This window comes from Pholis gunnellus (genome assembly GCF_910591455.1).
Source record: "Pholis gunnellus genome assembly, chromosome: 4".
In the NCBI taxonomy this organism is placed as follows: Eukaryota; Metazoa; Chordata; class Actinopteri; order Perciformes; family Pholidae; genus Pholis; species Pholis gunnellus.
The window spans coordinates 755,838-777,207 of record NC_136530.1 but is presented as its reverse complement, the minus strand read 5'-3'; the positions used below and the strand labels follow the sequence as shown (position 1 = coordinate 777,207).

General features: G+C 41.5%; 2 protein-coding genes across 3 annotated transcripts; one reads left to right on the top strand and one right to left on the bottom strand.

Moving 5' to 3' along the window:
* Positions 1-1,111: 1,111 nt before the first annotated feature.
* Positions 1,112-10,487, top strand: ube3a (ubiquitin protein ligase E3A). 2 transcript variants are annotated; one of them, XM_079157516.1, is made up of 11 exons: positions 1,112-1,423; positions 2,901-2,947; positions 3,183-3,442; positions 3,530-4,719; positions 5,239-5,383; positions 5,534-5,739; positions 6,476-6,640; positions 7,779-7,934; positions 8,013-8,086; positions 8,464-8,607; positions 9,500-10,487. In XM_079157516.1, coding segments are annotated over exons 2-11 (2,463 nt in total). In that variant the 5' UTR covers positions 1,112-1,423; positions 2,901-2,945; the 3' UTR covers positions 9,621-10,487. The 2 variants fall into 2 exon arrangements, with proteins under 2 accessions (XP_079013642.1, XP_079013643.1); XM_079157517.1 differs by lacking the exon at positions 9,500-10,487 and having other exon boundaries at positions 8,013-8,090; positions 8,464-8,591.
* Positions 10,488-11,576: 1,089 nt separating this feature from the next.
* Positions 11,577-19,963, bottom strand: cnga3a (cyclic nucleotide gated channel subunit alpha 3a; the record flags this gene model as incomplete). Its single annotated transcript, XM_079158155.1, has 8 exons — positions 11,577-12,973; positions 14,325-14,431; positions 14,517-14,618; positions 14,741-14,914; positions 15,371-15,430; positions 18,258-18,431; positions 19,684-19,761; positions 19,863-19,963. 8 exons carry the CDS (start codon positions 19,961-19,963, stop codon positions 11,577-11,579), a joined length of 2,193 nt encoding a protein of 730 aa, XP_079014281.1.
* Positions 19,964-21,370: the final 1,407 nt, after the last annotated feature.

Below are 21,370 nucleotides of genomic sequence, written 5' to 3'. Positions count from 1 at the left end.
TATATTTTAATAGAAAACGTGTTAAACAATTGTAGATCTAACAAACTGTGTCAGCAGAAGTACTGACAGTTATTATTCTAACTCAACAATGTGTCAGTTTTTATCTACAGTTTAATGTGAAACACATCATCTAAAATACAAGAAGACAGAAAGAACTCCACTTTATGAAAAGTGTCCCCACAGTGACCCCTAGTGTCCATGTTGTTTACTGCAGTCAACAGGACAGAAATCAATCCTTTTATTCAATATGATATATTTATTTATTTATTTATATATTTATATATTAAATGATTTGTTCATTCATTTATATATTTATGTATTTATTTATTTACATATTTATATATTTATATATTTATATATGTATATATTTAAATATTAAATTATTTATATATTTATTTATATTTATTTATATTTATATATTTATTTATTTTATATTTATTTATTTATATATTTATTTATATATTTACATATTTACATATTTACATATTCATTTATTTATTATTTATCCCTCTCATATAACCAGAGAGCTAATTTTAGCCCCATAATAATAATGATAACAATAATAATAATAATTGTAAAAAGTAGCTTGACAGTGTTCAGGAACTTTCTATCAAGAGAAGACTCTACAGGTGAATAGAGTCAACACATGAAACTTCACCACTTCATCACTCACATTAAGAGGAGGATTTATTGTGTTTTCTGACATGTTATGTTTAAATATACAAATGAGCCATTATGTAATGGTAACTTTTGGTGAATTTAGTAGAAATCTACAGACGTAAACAGACAAAGATAATAAATGTTTTATTTCCTCTAGTCTGAAAGAAGACGAATTAAGGAGGAAAAATAGAACAAATGTTTATATATATATATTTATATATATATATATATATAAATATATATTTAAGTATATATATATACATATATATTCATAAATATATATATATATATATATATATATATATATATATATATATATATAAATATCTTTATTTATTCATTATTTATCTCGTGTGTGTTTCTGAAGAGGAGGGGGGGGGGCGGTGGCTTGGTGTTTGACAGCCTCGCGCTGTGCATGCCGGGATACATGTCGCTCTTGTTTACAAGATGGTAGCAGAGGATCAGTTCTGTGACTTAATAAACACTTAAAACACTAAAAACACAGACTTCCTCCCGTCGGTCCTCACGAGACTCGTCTCGTGTCGGTGAGCAGGTGGCGTCAGTTTGAATCCGGATCCACGCGGACTCGAGAGGCTGAACGCGGCTCGTGCAGAACCGGACATTATTTTTGCAGTGTCACTGACAGACAGAGAGAGAGACAGACAGAGAGCGACAGACAGAGAGAGATAGAGAGAGAGAGGCAGACAGAGAGAGAGACAGACAGACAGACAGGACCACAATACCCCGGATCATCAAATCACAGGTCGGTAAACTGTATTTAACGTTGTTTGTTTTATTCATTTTATATTAAAGTTGCTCTAAAGAGAAGCAGTGTGACAGTGAGTCACAGCCTAATAACTAATATAATATAACGAGGTTTAATTCATAGAAATAAGATATGTATTTATTGTGTTTTTAATTATACAGTGTTGGAGAAGTCATGAAGAAAAAACTACTTTCTCTCCATTTAAAGGTACAAAATGTAACCAGGAAACAACCTCAAAGCTTCATGTGTTAAAGCTGCATTCTCTCTAGTGTCCACCAGGGGGCGACTCCTCTGGTTGTATAGAAGTCTATGAGAAAATGACTCTACTTCTCTCTTGATTTATTACCTCAGTAAACATTGTAAACATGAGTTTATGGTCTCAATCTCTAGTTTCAAGTCTTCTTCAATACAGCATGATGTTCATTTAGTAAATGATGGTCCATTTAGAGTCACACAGACCATAAAGCAGGGGATGCTTTAGGGGCGGGGCTACACAGTGATTGACAGGTCTCTACCAGAGACGTATACGGCGTCTCTACGTCACTCCTCCTCAGTCCTAATATGGTCACTTCCTGTTAACCGGTTGCTAAAAAACAAGATGGCGACGGCCGTAATCCAAAATGGCGACGGGGAAATTGGCAAACTCAAGACTTCAAAACGTCCACAAACCAACGAGAGACGTCATGACGACTACGTCCTCTTCTTATAAACGGCCTGTGTGTATAACTTTAAAACAATCCTTGATATTAAAGATACCGGTTGCTGTTAAACTAGCTGGCAACTGTAGCTTAGCTTAGGTTACACCATAGAATTAAAGTAGGAGTAGAAGGGACATTCCCATCGAAATCAACACAGCAGGATGGTCAGAGAGGCGGCCATTTTTATGTGTACTGTAACCATTGCAGCTGTTCTAGCCGGCTAACTTCCCCGTAAACTAAACCGACTTACCGCAAGTTGCGGACTCACTGAGCATAAAGAGTAAACGGGTAGAATATAACAACTCAATGCTTCATCATCACACTCGTGTCCCAGCGAAAGAAAAGAACACTGACATCAACAGGAGAGTGAACACTTTGTTTGGCTAAATGTCTGCAAACAGTGTAGAATTCAGTGGAATTAGCAAGCTAGCTAGCTAACTATTGGACAGCTGGTTCGTTAGCTAGTTGGCTAATTCCAGCATGTGTTAATAAGCCATCATTGATCTGAGGTTCACATGAGGGGAGATCCGTTACATGACTCATAAATATGACCATTCTGAATGGGGAGACGGTCGTTCCTGCTGCTGTGATGCTTCAACGTATTTAATAATAAATATATACAGAGCCACCAGATACATGCTGATCATGAAGATTAGGCAAAAAATGTGTGTAAATATTTCTCGGTTGACAAATGGATTAAAAGGCGTCCGCCTCCTTTTATTACAGGCTGTATATTTATGGTTAAATTCATTATTATTACTCAACTCTTCTTTCAGAGGACTGTCCATCGGGTCTGCAGGAGTGTTCCTGAATCCAGCCGAATGTAAGTCTCTCTATTTAACCTGCACTCAACTAGTTAAACTAGAAGCTAAACTAACTAACATGCGGTGAGTTTCCATCTGAAGCGTTGCACCCTTTGATGTTTTTTATCTCTGTGTCGTGATGTCGTAGCTTTTTCAAACAGGAAAGAAGTGCATTGCAAGAATATGTTGATGCTTGTTTTTTCTAACACAGATGAGTTTGAGTCTCACTTCCTGTTTTAACGTCTTGCTCTGCAGGAACAGAGCGACTGCAAAGCATCTAATCGAGCGCTACTTCCGGCAGTTAACCGACGGCTGTGGAAATGGCGACTGCACGAATGAGTTTTGCGCGTCGTGTCGTGACTTTCGACCTCTGGATAAAAACACAGCAGCAGCCAAAGCGCTCGAGCTGTTTAAGATCAACGCCAAACTCTGTAATCCTCACCCCTCCGAGAAAGACGCTCTGGACGGTGAGATGAGCGAGACGGACCTCTGTCCCACCAAGGAGGACTTCTCAGGTAACGCAGACTCTCACGGCCGCTGGCTTTGAGCTTTGAGTCAAGTTCACTGTGTTAACTCGATTTCTTTCCCCCGTTTTGGTCCAGATGTTCATTACCTCACGGAGAACACGGTCTGTATGATCCTGAGTTTCTGCGAGGAGCGGGGCGACTACTCCGCCCTCATCCGCATCATCGGCAGGATTTTCTCCAATTCGGACGCCTTGACGAAGAGTTTCAGGAAGGACGAACCCGTCGATGCTGAAAACCCGGACTCTTGTGAACCGACAGATGTGGACGAGCAGGAGAAGCAAAGCTCAGAAACGACGGGCGCTTCCCTACCGGACGAGGGGCTCGATGAGATGCTGGACCCTTGTGAGGTGACGGTGGATATCGACGCCGTGAGGAGGGTCTACGACCGACTTCTGAGCCTCGACCAGGTGGAGGCCGCTTTGGTGAACGCACTTGTTTACCTTACTCCCAACATGGAGCTCGACCTGGAATACCTCGACGTGTACGAGACGAACCCAGACTACCTGAACATCTTCATCATCGTGTTGGAGAACAGTAACCTCCACAGCCCAGAGTACTTGGAAACGGCTCTGCCGCAGTTCTGCAAGGCGATGGGCAAGCTGCCGGTGGCGGCGCTTGCCAGGCTGTCGAAGCTGTGGTCCCGGTATGGACTCACGCACATCCGCCGCATGACGGAGACCTTCCAGCAGCTCATCACGTTCACGGTCGTCAGCAACGAGTACGACGGCGAGACATTGGTGAACGACGACGCTACAGTGGTGGCCGCGACGCAGTGCTTGAAGGTCGCCTTCTACGCGAGTATCCTGGGTGGCGACGTGGACGTGGAGCACAACGAAGAGGAGGAGGAAGACTCCGAGTCCGACGAGCTCACCCTGCATGAGCTGCTGGGCGAGGAGCGGCTCTACAACAAAGGTCCACCGGTCGATCCGCTGGAGAAGGAACTGGGAGTCCGACCCGTGGACAGTATCAGACCCCTCCTCCCCTACGAGGACTTTGTCAACGAGTCGCTGAATGACGTGGTGGAGATGGACAAGGACTTCACCTTCTTCAAGGTCAACGCTGAAACCAAGTTCTCCTTCCAGAGCTGCCCCTTCATCCTCAGCGTCATCACCAAGAACCAAGGGCTGTACTACGACAACCGGATCAGGATGTACAGCGAGCGGCGCCTCACGGCCCTCTACAGCATGGTCCAGGGCCAGCAGCCCAACCCCTATCTCAAGCTCAAGGTCCGCCGGGATCACATCATCGACGACGCCCTCGTCAGAGTGAGTCACAGCGTCCGACGGTCTGTGGTTTAAACCAGAGTGTCTGTGAGTGTCATAGTGTCTAGGGTTCAAACCACAGACACTCTATGGTTTGAATAATAACGTCCCTGCCGTGTTTACGCCTATTTGACGTTATGTTGAGGCGTTGATGGAGCAGCTACAATGTTAGCGTAGCCTAGCAACAATCGACCCAAAGTCCATTAAAAAAACAATCATTTTAAAAGTAGTTTGCTTGTCGTATTTTTGACAAACCTGACAAAGTATGAATTCAGACTTTTTACAAATCGGCATCATTATGTAGTTATTTCAGCATCCTTTTTATCTGTTTATTGCAATTAAATAACAGCAAAATCTGTTTATTTTGGCTTCATACCACTGTAGTAAACCAGCCGACGTGTCAAACGATCAATCTGCTTCTTATTTTGTGTAAACACATTTATGTTACGGTTGCATGTTGTGACATGTTTAGGCTCCGCCCTGTTGTGTTTTCTCCATGAATTCAACCCTCTTGTGTTGCAGCTGGAGATGATCTCCATGGAGAACCCGTCCGACCTGAAGAAGCAGCTGTTTGTGGAGTTTGAGGGGGAACAAGGTGTAGACGAGGGCGGGGTGTCAAAGGAGTTCTTCCAGTTGGTCCTGGAGGAAATCTTCAATCCCGACATAGGTGAGACCAGAAATCATAAGTTTACAGAATAGCTCAACATTTAAGGAAATGCTCTTCTTTGCTTTATTGCCAATAGTTAGATGAGAAGATTGATACCCTTTGGTTTCTATTCCTTCATGTATTTTCTCTCTGTTTTGACCTCCTGAACAGGAATGTTCAGCTACGACGATGACACCAAACTGTTCTGGTTTAACTCGTCCTCTCTGGAGAACGAGGCCCAGTACACTCTAGTTGGACTCGTTCTGGGGCTCGCCATCTACAACAACTGCATCCTGGACGTTCATTTCCCCATGGTGGTCTACAGGAAACTCATGGGCAAGAAGGGGACCTACTTGGACCTGTCAGACTCCCATCCAGTACAGTAACTTTCTCCAAAGTTAACATATGCAGTGAAAGACTGTTCTGTATTTCTGACATATTATTATTCTGTTTTTTCACTATAAGGTTTACTTAGTTACATGTAACAAACTGGAGCACTTAAAGAAAAGTTCAACATTTTGGGAAACATTCCTTTTCGCTTTCTTGTCGAGAGTTTGATGAGAAGATCTACATCATCTCATATTCATTAACTACTTTATTACCTTCATACAAACCTGTAGAGAAACAAGTCCAGTATTAAATGTATAATAAAGAAACAATGGTTGAATATCCTGTAAACTATTTGATTTGGCTGATACATATTTACTCAAATGTAGATTTTTAACACTTCCTGTCTCTAAAGTATCTAAAAATGAATTGTTCTTTTTAGTAAATAGTGTTTTTATCAGTTAATATCTGTGACAGTCACATCTAAAAAGCTTTGATCGCGTGACAAGTTACAGAAATTCAGAGGCGCACGAGCAAACGCTGCAATCACTTGAGGATTACGTCATTATAAACCAAGCTTAAGTCAGACAATGGTAGCCCAAATCTCATTTATTTTATGTGTGCATTAAATAAACGAGACATTACATGTCACTGAGCTTTAGAGAGGATGGAAGGTGTATTTTGTTACTTCTGGACAGAACCAGGCTAGCTGTTTCCGGTCCACATGCTATGCTAAGCTAAGCTAACATGTCAACGTGTTTCCTCACACTTCTTTTCTTCTTGCAGAGTCTCTACCAGAGTCTGAAGAAGTTGCTGGAATATGGCGGCGACGTGGAGCAAGACATGATGCTCACGTACCAGATCTCACACACAGACCTGTTTGGAAACCCCATCCTGTACGACCTGAAGGACCAGGGAGACCAGAACCCCGTCACAGAGGACAACAGACAGGTGAGACCACAATAGCGGTGGTCATGTGATCATGTTCATTCAACATGTTGGTAGATGGTATCGTTAGGTTTTTATCAATACGGCCTATAGGTTCGTTTTCAATACTAAATAATTGCTTTTTATATTATTTATTTTATATTATAGTATCTTATGTTGTATTATATTATAGAACAGGATTAGAATTTATTTATATTTTAAAAAGAAAGAAATATTTCTAGAGCAGCAACAGTTTACAACAACAAAGTCACTTTATAAAATCATTAATTCACTGGAAACAAATCTAACCTGTCAATGAAATAAATATTTCTGAGTGAAGTTTATAAAGATTGAAGAACACAGACATCCATCAGTATCATCCCTCCTGTCTTTCTGTCCTCTAATAGCCGAGCTAACGTTTAACTGAGCTAACGTTAACTGAGCTAAAGTTACCGTTAACTGAGCTAACGTTAACTGAGCTAATGTTAATGTTAACTGAGCTAACGTTAACTGAGCTAACGTTACCGTTAACTGAGCTAACGTTAACTGAGCTAATGTTAATTTTAACTGAGCTAACGTTAACTGAGCTAACGTTACCGTTAACTGAGCTAACGTTAACTGAGCTAATGTTAATGTTAACTGAGCTAACGTTAACTGAGCTAACGTTAACTGAGCTAATGTTAATGTTAACTGAGCTAACGTTAACTGAGCTAATGTTGATGTTAACTGAGCTAACGTTGACTGAGCCAACGTTGACTGAGCTAACATTAAATAAGCGATAACTGTGCTAACGTTAACTGAGCTAATGTTAATGTTAACTGAGCTAACGTTAAATAACGTTAAATTAAATAAGCGATAACTGCGCTAACGTTAGCTCAGTTAACGTTAGCTCAGTTAATGTTCTGTGGTCGTGTGAACGGTACATCTCTAGTACTATTATCATTATTAGTAATATTAGTGGTAGTAGTAGTAATGTTTTAAAGTTGATACATCAGATTGATATCAATTTAATTTTAGAGGAAGTGTCCATTACAGTGCATTCTGTAGTTTGTGTTTCCTCTTTTAAGGGAATTTTTATACGCCTGTGTTTTCCTGCAGTTATTAAAAAAGTTTCTTTACATTTAACAGGTGTTTTTTTGCTTTTGACCTCTTTGAATCACAGGAGTTTGTGGACATGTATGCCGACTACATCCTGAACAAGAGCGTGGAGAGACAGTTCAAAGCCTTTAAGAAAGGTTTCCTGATGGTCACCAAAGAGTCGCCTCTGAAGTATTTGTTCAGACCGGAGGAAGTAGAGATGCTGATCTGTGGCAGCAGGGTGAGGAAACAGCTTCATTTAAACGTTTCTTTATTGTAGATGTGTGATTTAGGATTAACGGAGGAATCTCTTTCACAGAAACTTGACTTTGAAGCTCTTGAAAAGACGACAGAATACGATGGAGGTTACAGCAAAGATAGTCAGATCATCAGGTGAGTCTCTTTTGTCCTCTCACACACTGCATGTTACTGAGCGATAACTGAGCTAACGATAACTGAGCTAACGTTGACTCAGCTAACGATAACTGAGCTAACGATAACTGAGCTAACATTGACTGAGCTAACGTTGACTGAGCTAATGTTGACTAAGCTAATGTTGACTAAGCTAACGTTGACTAAGCTAACGTTGACTAAGCTAACATTGACTAAGCTAACATTGACTAAGCTAACGTTGACTAAGCTAACATTAACTCAGCGATAGCTGAGCTCACGATAACTGAGCTAACGTTAACTGAGCTATCGTTGACTGAGCCGACGTTGATTGAGCTAACGTTGACTACGTTTTTTCATTTTTAATTTCCTGCTCACAGAGATTTCTGGGAAACGATTCACTCGTTTGGAGAAGAGCAGAAGAGGTTGTTTCTTCAGTTCACCACCGGCACAGACAGAGCGCCCGTCGGAGGGCTCGGCAAACTAAAAATGATCATCGCCAAGAATGGCTCCGACACAGACAGGTACTTCAGACAGATTATCAGATAAAGAACACATTCTACAACCAGCAACAGACAAGGACGGAGAGATTATAAGGTCCGGTCTGTTCTTTGTGAAGGAGAATTCTCAGGAACACCTGGAGACTTTCTTTACATTTGGAACAAACGTCCAGCTGAGCCAGGAGGCAACCTCCGGTTCTTTAAAGTTCTTCAAAACTTCATGTGTTGAAGCTGCATTCTCTCTAGTGTCCACCAGGGGGCGACTCCTCTGGTTGTATAGAAGTCTATGAGAAAATGACTCTACTTCTCTCTTGATTTATTACCTCAGTAAACATTGTAAACATGAGTTTATGGTCTCAATCTCTAGTTTCAAGTCTTCTTCAATACAGCATGATGTTCATTTAGTAAATGATGGTCCATTTAGAGTCACACAGACCATAAAGCAGGGGATGCTTTAGGGGCGGGGCTACACAGTGATTGACAGGTCTCTACCAGAGACGTATACGGCGTCTCTACGTCACTCCTCCTCAGTCCAGATATGGTCACTTCCTGTTCACTGGTTGGGAAAAAACTAAGATGGCGATGGCGAAATCGCCGAACTCGAGGCTTAAAAACATCAGTCCACAAACCGAGAGACATCGCCATGACTACGTGCACTTATCTACGGACTGTGAGCTGATGAGATTTTAGAGGTCAAAGGTCACTGTGACCTCACAAAACAAGCTTCTGTTCACAACGAAAGAATCAGAGAAACTTTGACTGAACTTCAGGCTGAACACGGCGCAGAGAGGAGAGGCTGTAACAGTGTAATAATGTTGGATATATAGATTCCTTTGTTCTCATAATATTGTTTCTGCCGATGGACTCGTGGATCATCTCTACTCGGTTCTCATTGGTTCTCGTTTCATTCTTTCAGACTGCCGACCTCTCACACCTGCTTCAACGCTCTGCTGCTGCCTGAATACTCCTCCAAGGACAAACTGAGGGAGAGACTCCTCAAAGCCATCACGTACGCCAAAGGCTTCGGGATGCTTTGATCCACAAAGACAAGTTTTCTCCACCACGTTTTTTACAAATTAAAGAAAAAGGGAGTATCACAAATAAGGGGAAATGCCGTGAAACAAAATGCTGCAACAACCCTGTGCCTCACCAAGCTGCACCAGTCAGACTCCACTTCCTGTAACACAAACCCTTCATTAGGTCTCCAAAGAGCTCAACACAACGCTTGAATTACGTTTGTTTTATTCTTTATTCTTTAGTGTTTTGTTTCTTAACAATGTCTGATTTGTGAAACTGTGAAAGTGCACTTACACACGGGATTTTAAGTGACGTGCAGTTTTATTTATTGACGTAGTTTGACGTTTTCTCGTGTGTTTTTTCCGGTTCCTCGCGGTGTAGCAGTATCCAGTCCTCCCACAGCTGGGACACGACTGGACATAATGGTGCTCCTTGTGCTAGATTGAGGTGACGCCTTTTCATTTTTTTATTACTGCTGCCTACACAAACAGCCTCACTGACGAGCTCTTATTTGATCTGTTCCCTGTCAGCGTGAGAGCAAACTCTCCGCTGACCTCCAGGTTATTTTGAAGTATTTCTGTGTACTACATAAATACTACATATAACATAAATACTGTGAGCAGATCGTGTAGTTTCAGGATGACTGATCCTGTCTCTCCTCTTTGTTTGCTTTTTAAAGTTTTTCTGATTGCACATTTGTAAGTGCAGTTGCCAAAAATGTGCAATGCCTATATACAGTATATATATATATATATAAATATATATATATAAAAGAGTCACAGGAAGTGTTTTATTTGGCCAAATATCTCAGGTACATAAAGAATGTGCAGATAATGTGAAACTCTTATGTAAAGCAACTGTTATGCAAAGTCAATAAAGGTGAACTAAATCAATTAACTTTGTCATTATGCTTTAAGGAATTTCCCCGAACAACATATGATCATATAGACAAAGCTGCTATAATCAATATTTTATGTTAAAGGGACAGTGTGTAGCATTTAGTGGGATCTAAATATGATATTATGTTTTCTACAGTGTGTAATCACCTGATTGTAGGAATCATTGTGTTTGTCAGGAGACAACCTCTGGTTCTTTAAAGTTCTTCAAAGCTTCACGTGTTAAAGCTGCATTCTCTCTAGTGTCCACCAGGGGGCGACTCCTCTGGTTGTATAGAAGTCTATGAGAAAATGACTCTACTTCTCTCTTGATTTATTACCTCAGTAAACATTGTAAACATGAGTTTATGGTCTCAATCTCTAGTTTCAAGTCTTCTTCAATACAGCATGATGTTCATTTAGTAAATGATGGTCCATTTAGAGTCAAACAGACCATAAAGCAGGGGATGCTTTAGGGGCGGGGCTACACAGTGATTGACCCTTTTCACATGACTGTATGTCGAATCTAAGGGACAAACCCCAAGAAAATTATCACTCAACTCGCTTTTCTCTTCCCAAAAAAAGACAATCTAGACGCGTACAGTACATGAACATATTTAATGTTTATTTACATATAACGTCGCAGTTTACAACTCATAGCATCCGCTGATTATAACATAAACAGACTGCATCAAATGGACGAAGCAGTAAGTAGTTCATGGAGCATGAATTAGACTTAACAGTAAGTTCTCTGGGATAAATGTGAATACTGATCAGGAAATCAAAACATTCCTCATTATTCTAAGGCTATGAAAAGCCTTTTTTTTGCATACACAATATATACACGTGTGTGTGTGTGTGTGTGTATATATATATATATATATGTACATACATACTGAAGTAGTTTCATGACGACATAAAAATAGACTCAAAGCATACACACAAAAACATTTGCTGCATACACTGTACACAATTTGACACATAATGATGATGAACGGATGTATAAATAGATATAAACATGGTCCTTTGAAAAGTGTCACTCTACTATTCTGAATGAAAAATCCCCTCGTTTCCTGTAAAGTCCTCAGGTGTCTCTCATGTTTACTGGACTTTTTTGTCCTTGTCGGCCACCACCTCTGACAGATCCTCGGGTCGTATGGATTTAACTTTGGCCTCCATCTCCGTGACCCTCCGCTTCATCCTCGACTGGCCCGAGTTGAACTCCGCCATCAGCTGGGCGAACTTGGTCTGCATGAGATCCAGGTTGCCCTCTAGTTTAACGATCTTCTCCTCCAGGTCTTTGGGGTCGGCTCCAGCGTTGGCGATCGCCTCGTCGATCAGGTTGTCCTTCATCAGGATGTCTTTGCCCTTCTCCTCCAGAGCCTTTTTGGCATCAGGATACTCGGTGAGAGCCTCCATCAGGTCGTCTTTGGACAGAGCGAAGAGATCAGAGTAACCCACGCTCCGGATGTTGGCTGTTCTCCTGTTTCCTGCTTTGCTGCCCTTGATACCCAAGATACTGATCTCCCCGAAGTACGCACCGTCGCTGAGCACTACGAACTGAGTGACCCCGTCGTCGGCCACCACAGCCAGCTTCCCCTCCTTGATGATGTACATCTCCCTGCCAATATCCCCCTTCTTACAGATGTAATCGCCAGGACTGAACACTTGTGGCTGCAGCTTGAGCACCAACTCAATCAGCAGACCGGCTTCGCAACCCTGGAAAATACGCACTTTTTTCAGGGTATCCAAATGGACGTTGATGGCGATCTCGGCCTTGAGCTTGTCTGGGAGGTTCTTCAAAACTTCCTTCTCGTCGCAGGTCTTCTTCTCGGTCCACAGGTAGTCAAACCACTTGATGACCCTGGCCTCCAGGTCTTTGGTGACCTTTCGGAACTGCATGTACTGCTTTATGGAGTCGATCTTCGCCTGGAACTCGGCACGAGAAGCGTTCATGTTGGAGATCATGGCACCGACGTTACCGACAATACTAGCAAAGATCAGCACACCGGTGAGGAAGTCGGCAATGACAAAGACAAATTCAACATCCCTGACTGGTGCAGGGGTCTCTCCGATGGTGGTGAGGGTCAGTGTGGACCAGTACAGGGAGTAGATGTACTTTCTGGCCAAGCGGCCATGCTCTGGGTGGCTGATATTGGGATATACCCAGGTGTCAGTTCCAAAACCAATGGTTTTCGAAATGGCAAAGAACATACAAGCATTCCAGTGAATAATAACGAGGATATAAAGTACGAGATTGCTGATACGAAACATGTTTGGGAAGCTGGTTCTGGTTTCAGTCCGCTCAAAGAACTCAAAAAGCCTTGAGATTTTGCAAAGACGATTGAATCTGAACTCTGGGTTGTTGTATCCGAACTTCAGAAACAGCAGATCGGTGGGTATCATTGAAATCATGTCGTATTTGAACTGAGACGTTGTTCTGTAGTGATCTCTCAGTTTTTTGGAATCTTTTACCAACAGGCCTTGTTCCAGGTAACCTGAGGAACAAACACAAAATTAGGAGCCAAATCCAGAACTACAACAGACACAAATTGGTGTTCATCATAGAAATAGAACAGTAGGAGGACAGACGTTGAACTGCTTTCCGTGGACTAGTACAAAGGAAAATGGTGGTCGTGGTTGTGGTGATAACGGTGAGGCTGTAAAGTGTTGTCACAGCTCCAGAGACGGATGGCCGCTTGCCACCAGCCTGCTGTTTGGCTCATTTTCTGTAACCAGTGTAGCATTGAAGCATGGTGGGATTAGCAAGCTAGCTGACTCACCTGGTTACAGGAAAGATAGCAATGTGCATTCCTACGCTGTGACATTAAGTTGTCAAATTGTACTTGTTTACTCTTCGCTCTAAGCTTCGTAACGTTACTACCATAGTCTGTAGATAAGAAATGGATGTTTTTAAGCCTCGGTTTTGGCGATTTTGCCGTCGCCATCTTGTTTTTTTTGCAACCAGTGAACAGGAAGTGATCATATCTGGACTGAGGAGGAGTGACGTAGAGACGCCGTATACGTCTCTGGTGTCGACCTGTCAATCACCGTGTAGCCCCGCCCCTAAAGCATCCCCTGCTTTATGGTCTGTTTGACTCTAAATGGACCATCATTTACTAAATGAACATCATGCTGTATTGAAGAAGACTTGAAACTAGAGATTGAGACCATAAACTCATGTTTACAATGTTTACTGAGGTAATAAATCAAGAGAGAAGTAGAGTCATTTTCTCATAGACTTCTATACAACCAGAGGAGTCGCCCCCTGGTGGACACTAGAGAGAATGCAGCTTTAACACATGAAGCTTTGAAGAACTTTAAAGAACCGGAGGTTGCCTCCTGGTTCCAATCCAATGAGTGACGTCACGATGACTACGTCCACTTCTTATATACAGTCTGTGGTTCTAACAATCACCTCCAGCCGGTGTTTTGCCAATAACATCATCTCACCTGCTCTACCACACTCACCTGGTTCTCATTCCCTCACCAGCTCCCTTGTCCATATTCACCAGTTCACTTAATATGTTGTCTCCGAGCCTTGTCCCGTAGCTTTCCAGCATTCCTGTAGTTTATTTATCCTGATCATGTAATTTGGATTTAGCCTCTGCTGAGCTCTTCTCCGTACTCCTCCTACTCCTTCTGGATTTTGATCCTTGTATTTCTCAGTAAAGACTCTTGTACTTACTTCTTTGCCTCCTGAGTCATGCATTTGGGTGCTTTTCTGTGAGCTGTGACACCTTCAAGGGTCGCAATGGCAACGGGACACAAAATAAATGGCCGCCACTCCAGCTGTCCTTTCACTCCTATTCTGTTTCTAAGGTGCACATATTTAAATTAGAACCCAACCTGTTCTCGATCTGACGAACGTATCTGTGAAGTAGATGATGTCCGTGCCGTAGTCCAAGAAGAGCCAGAGGTTTGTATACGTGTCCTGGAGCTCGTTAAAACAGGATCTACAAGACAAGGAGGACAGGTTTATGAAATGCAGTGAACAGGCCTCACTGAGTGACGTTTAGCAGCAGGTCAGATGGACGATACCTTGTTACGATCATCATGAGGTTATAAAATACTGGACCCGCGATGACGGTCAGCCATCGGTAGTACTGGTCTGCGGCCGGATCCATAATCCAGATTTCTTTCCTAAAGACAACTCAACATTACTTTGTGTTAGTTGTTCACACAGTAAGTATCAAACAGACGGACGTGTGTTCTGTGATTATGTCCCAGTCGTCCCAGTAGACTGTGTCTAATGGTGTACTTACGGGGGCTCCTCTTTCTTTTTATCATCTTTCTTATCATCCTTTTTATCATCCTTCTTCTCCTCTTTCTTCTCCTCTTTCTTCTCCTCTTTCTTCTCATCCTTCTTGTCCTCGTCTTTCTTCTCGTCTTTCTTCTCCTCCTCCTTTTTCTCTTCTTTTTTAATCTCCTCTTTTTTGCTACGAATCACAAGTTTAGTTGTTTTTTTTCATGGCGGTGATAACAGTACGGAGGAGGTGGCCTACGAGGGTCTACCAGACTACAGGAAAGAGGAGGTCTAGTGGAAGATTCACAGTCTGGATTCTTTGTTGGAAGATCTGGTGCAGGTCACACATTGGTCCAGCAGATGGCATCGTACTATTACAGGTCTGTAGCTCAGTACGACCCACATCATAACTTGCAACAAAAAGGTTTCATCTGTCCAATGCGCTATATAAATCAAATGTATAATTATCATTATTATTATTAATGCGGGAGGAAACAGCAAACAGGGACGGGGAATGAACAGACGTGTTGTTTCAAGGACCTCTAGCGTTGCTATTTACTGCAGGATCTACTACATGATACGAACCACGATGTCTCTAAAACATCTACGACGCTACTCTATGTCCTGACACAGATATGCTCACACTTACTCGTCCGTGTTGTTGCAGTTATTCATGTTGTAAGTAGCTAGCGGCCACTTACTGGCAAGACTTTGGAGAGAAATAAAAAACAGGATGTTTGCTCAGTGAAGCTCCACAGAGTCCGACACTAACGAATGAATGAAATGATCAATTCAAGCCATTTCATTTATATCACACACGCTAGACTGTGTCCCTCGTTTGAGTATTTATTCATCTGTTGTTAAATGCAAAATATTCTAAAATCTTTTCTCAGTTTTCCAGCTGCAAAACGCTCTTTCTGATCAAGACCGGACTTCTTTTTCACTACAATGACTTTAGCATCATTTCTCCATTTAGCCCAGTTTGACTCATGACTCATGAGAGTAGATCCATGTTACTCATATAGAGTAGATCCATGTTACTCATATAGAGTAGATCCATGTTACTCATGTAGAGTAGATCCATGTTACTCATATAGAGTAGATCCATGTTACTCATATAGAGTAGATCCATGTTACTCATGTAGAGTAGATCCATGTTACTCATATAGAGTAGATCCATGTTACTCATATAGAGTAGATCCATGTTACTCATGTAGAGTAGATCCATGTTACTCATATAGAGTAGATCCATGTTACTCATATAGAGTAGATCCATGTTACTCATGAGAGTAGATCCATGTTACTCATATAGAGTAGATCCATGTTACTCATGAGAGTAGATCCATGTTACTCATATAGAGTAGATCCATGTTACTCATGTAGAGTAGATCCATGTTACTCATATAGAGTAGATCCATGTTACTCATATAGAGTAGATCCATGTTACTCATATAGAGTAGATCCATGTTACTCATGTAGAGTAGATCCATGTTACTCATATAGAGTAGATCCATGTTACTCATATAGAGTAGATCCATGTTACTCATGAGAGTAGATCCATGTTACTCATGTAGAGTAGATCCATGTTACTCATGTAGAGTAGATCCATGTTACTCATGAGAGTAGATCCATGTTACTCATGTAGAGTAGATCCATGTTACTCATGAGAGTAGATCCATGTTACTCATGAGAGTAGATCCATGTTACTCATGTAGAGTAGATCCATGTTACTCATGAGAGTAGATCCATGTTACTCATATAGAGTAGATCCATGTTACTCATGAGAGTAGATCCATGTTACTCATATAGAGTAGATCCATGTTACTCATATAGAGTAGATCCATGTTACTCATATAGAGTAGATCCATGTTACTCATATAGAGTAGATCCATGTTACTCATGTAGAGTAGATCCATGTTACTCATATAGAGTAGATCCATGTTACTCATGAGAGTAGATCCATGTTACTCATATAGAGTAGATCCATGTTACTCATATAGAGTAGATCCATGTTACTCATATAGAGTAGATCCATGTTACTCATGTAGAGTAGATCCATGTTACTTATGTAGAGTAGATCCATGTTACTCATATAGAGTAGATCCATGTTACTCATATAGAGTAGATCCATGTTACTCATGAGAGTAGATCCATGTTACTCATGTAGAGTAGATCCATGTTACTCATATAGAGTAGATCCATGTTACTCATGTAGAGTAGATCCATGTTACTCATATAGAGTAGATCCATGTTACTCATGTAGAGTAGATCCATGTTACTCATGAGAGTAGATCCATGTTACTCATGAGAGTAGATCCATGTTACTCATATAGAGTAGATCCATGTTACTCATATAGAGTAGATCCATGTTACTCATGAGAGTAGATCCATGTTACTCATGTAGAGTAGATCCATGTTACTCATGAGAGTAGATCCATGTTACTCATGTAGAGTAGATCCATGTTACTCATGAGAGTAGATCCATGTTACTCATATAGAGTAGATCCATGTTACTCATGAGAGTAGATCCATGTTACTCATATAGAGTAGATCCATGTTACTCATGAGAGTAGATCCATGTTACTCATGTAGAGTAGATCCATGTTACTCATATAGAGTAGATCCATGTTACTCATGAGAGTAGATCCATGTTACTCATATAGAGTAGATCCATGTTACTCATATAGAGTAGATCCATGTTACTCATGTAGAGTAGATCCATGTTACTCATGTAGAGTAGATCCATGTTACTCATGTAGAGTAGATCCATGTTACTCATATAGAGTAGATCCATGTTACTCATGTAGAGTAGATCCATGTTACTCATATAGAGTAGATCCATGTTACTCATGTAGAGTAGATCCATGTTACTCATGAGAGTAGATCCATGTTACTCATATAGAGTAGATCCATGTTACTCATGAGAGTAGATCCATGTTACTCATATAGAGTAGATCCATGTTACTCATATAGAGTAGATCCATGTTACTCATGAGAGTAGATCCATGTTACTCATGTAGAGTAGATCCATGTTACTCATGAGAGTAGATCCATGTTACTCATGTAGAGTAGATCCATGTTACTCATGAGAGTAGATCCATGTTACTCATGTAGAGTAGATCCATGTTACTCATGAGAGTAGATCCATGTTACTCATATAGAGTAGATCCATGTTACTCATGAGAGTAGATCCATGTTACTCATATAGAGTAGATCCATGTTACTCATGAGAGTAGATCCATGTTACTCATATAGAGTAGATCCATGTTACTCATGTAGAGTAGATCCATGTTACTCATATAGAGTAGATCCATGTTACTCATGTAGAGTAGATCCATGTTACTCATGAGAGTAGATCCATGTTACTCATATAGAGTAGATCCATGTTACTCATATAGAGTAGATCCATGTTACTCATGTAGAGTAGATCCATGTTACTCATATAGAGTAGATCCATGTTACTCATGTAGAGTAGATCCATGTTACTCATGTAGAGTAGATCCATGGTGACTGTGAGGCCTCGGTCTGGTACTTACTTCCTCTTACGGGTCGTCTCGTTGGGGCCCACAGACTGGGCATTGCTGTCTTGACTGGCGAGGTCTTTGAGCTCGGGGCCTCTGAAGCGCTCGAGGAAAGAGTCGTGCCGCTCTGTTTGGGGGTTTGCTCTGTGAGACGCCCAGTTCCACAGCATGAAGAAGAAGTAAGAGAGCCTAGAAGGTTAGCAGCAGGGAAACAGAACAAAGTCATAGCCGTCTAGTCTACTGTAACAGAGGAGGTAGATACCAGTGGTGGAGGAAGTGTTCGGATTCTTCAACAATGAAATACTCCACTGAGCACATGGCCCACTAAGGAGAGCTGTCTGTGGCGAGACTCACGGGAACAAACGCATTACCGTTTATCGCCATCGGTGCCGCCAAAGAGAACAATAAATATATAAATAAAATGTATTATTATTATTATTTACAAAACAGAGTTCTATTATAACTTCAATTCTGATGCATCGATGTGAAAGCAGCATTTCATCAACCCGGTCGCAGAATAAAACGTTTGATCCTCGGAGACATCGAATGTTTCTGAACCGAGTCGATCAATGTTCGAGTTTTAACTACGTATCAACCAACAGCGGTGATGTGTTCCTCTTAGTATTTCATCATCTTTATTAAACAGAACTAAGTTGTTTCCTGTGAAGACGGAAGTTTATTTTGAAAAGACAAGAAAAACAAAGGAAAAAAGCGAGGGCTAACTTTTTAGTAGATCTCATGCGAAGCGTTGTCTGAGGAGACGTTGATGGAGGACTTGAACCCTGGTCTCCTGGGTTCATGTCCGGATACTCTGACTTCCTCCATGTGCAATCTGGGAGAAAACGTGTTTTCTAGAAACGTGATTGACAATAATAGTTTTGTTTTATGTGAACAGGAGGATTTTATTCACATGTTATGTGGATAGTTTAGTCTCGTGGTTCTCAACATAAGGGGGAGGGGCCTCAGATGGTCAACAGAGACGTCTGAGGGGTCCAGAGATCTTTAGATTCATATTTGGGACTGAATCTTTTCTTTTTTTTTGTTTACCTTCTTGGGCCTATATCATTATTTAATTGAAACCAGATGTTGGTTCCCTCTGGTTTATTATTCTACAACAACGTGCTTGTATTTTATTTAAGCTTATTGTTTTGTTTTTATGTCGTGTTTGTATGTAAATCCAGTCAGATTGTTCTCAATAAAAAGCTGTGCATTTTAATTCTTATATATTCCACAAAATCAATTTGTACGTAATCTACGAAACCGTAAACCGAGTCAGGTGACGTAGTGTGAAGAGCGATGAAGGCCTCTGACGTTCGTAAGTTCTGATCTGTTGTAGGAGTTGAACCCGGCACTAGATGTTAAATGAATGCGGTGGAGCAGAAGTATTAAAATACTGAGATCAACTCTCCACCACTGGTGCAACAACAGGTGTGATAGTTACCTGGCCATGGCCCCGCCTCCTGTGAGGGAGTCTGAGGACAACGCCGTCTCCGAGTTGTCTTCACAGAGAGACGGAGCCCTGTGAGGACGGCAGGGAGGGAAACGTTACGGAGACATGATGAAGATCCATTTCACACATGAAGCACTCAGAGGAGGAAGACGCTGCTGTGGGGTAGAAACCTGCTGTCCCCGTTTTCGATGACGGCGAGCTCGTCATCGGGCCGGTTGGAGGACAGACGCTGTCTGCTGCAGAAGGACTTCTCACAGCCGATCTTTGCCATGTCGTCTGCAGGCTCTGCAGCACACAGACACACAGACACACAAACACACAAACACACAAACACAAACATCACATGTTAAAGCTGTGTGGTCAACGTGTTTACTGAGTGTGTCTGAGAGTAGACGGCGCCTATAAATAGGAGCTCGTTATGTCCTTAACACTAAACAGGATCAGGGCCGCTCTCTCTGCGGACGATCAGCTGCTTTTTAAAATAACTAAGCTATGGCTTACAGGTGGAGACCAAAGAGTCGCTGCGTTCAGGCAGCGTGTGCGGCGGGTTAAGTCCATTAGAGCGCAACTTTAAGAACAGGTCCACCTGTAGGGGTGAAGATCTGACTCTGATCAGGGTTCAGGCTGCAGAAACAGCCTTATGCTGCATTCTGCATTCAAAAAGCTCTTTATGTTCATATATTCATGGTGCAGCATGGAGTCTAGAGATGCTCTCTGCTGGTGAATAATGACTCTGATCTCTGGGGGACACCGATGGTTGTGACACGTGCACACGTGCAGATTAGTGCTAATACCGGAGTTAACCAACCCCCACGACTTACCTCACAGAGGAGCAGAGTTCAGGTCTGAACACTGACTGTGAGTTGCACAATCAATCACCTCATGCACGCAGCACGTTATTGATCCTAACGATGCACGTTAATGATGGGGGGGGGGGCATATCTGATATTATATTGTTTTATTAAGATTCAGACTGGTGGAAATATCCGATATAGCACAAAACATTAAAGTGAAGTAAATACCACCTGATGCACAAAACCTCATATTTGACTAAAACAAATGATTATTAATAATAATAACGCTTTGATTCAGTGTTTAACTGCTATTAATTACTAATAGGCTACTTACTTATTAAAAATGCTGTACACTTAATATTTGGTTCTTCGTCATTGTCCTCATTTAATCCAGCAATAATATTAATCCACTTCTTATTACTAATAGTTTAAATGAATTAATTTCTCCATAATCTCCTGTAAAAGGTAAACATGTTCTATCAGCTTCCAGCCGCTGCTGAAGACTAATAATCACATAATGACTCTATTATATCTTCAGATCGTGTCGTTATCTGCGTGTTTTTCATGTAACACGTTGAAAACTAGGTTTAGTGCTTCAGACACTGAAGTCTTTAAAACACAGACTGCAGAACAGCTGAGAACAGAAACACCGACAGACGGTTTAACATGAACTCACCCGGTTGAAGCCGTTTCACGCTGACTTCTGTTTCCCGACAGAAGCGTTAATCCCACTCTGACCTCTTCTGTTTGATTCCATCCTCAGAAACACACCAACGCGATGAAAAGTTCTGCGCTGAATTATTTACGATCCTTTAGTTGAATCATTGGCGGCTTCGTGTCTTTAATTGGCTGCAGCGGCTCTGATGAAGAGACGAGCTGCTGAG

Coding starts and splice junctions, on each gene's coding strand:
- ube3a (XM_079157516.1), top strand. Junction 6,641..7,778: donor TCACAGAGGACAACAGACAG/GTGAGACCACAA, acceptor TTTGAATCACAG/GAGTTTGTGGACATGTATGC. Junction 7,935..8,012: donor TGCTGATCTGTGGCAGCAGG/GTGAGGAAACAG, acceptor TCTCTTTCACAG/AAACTTGACTTTGAAGCTCT.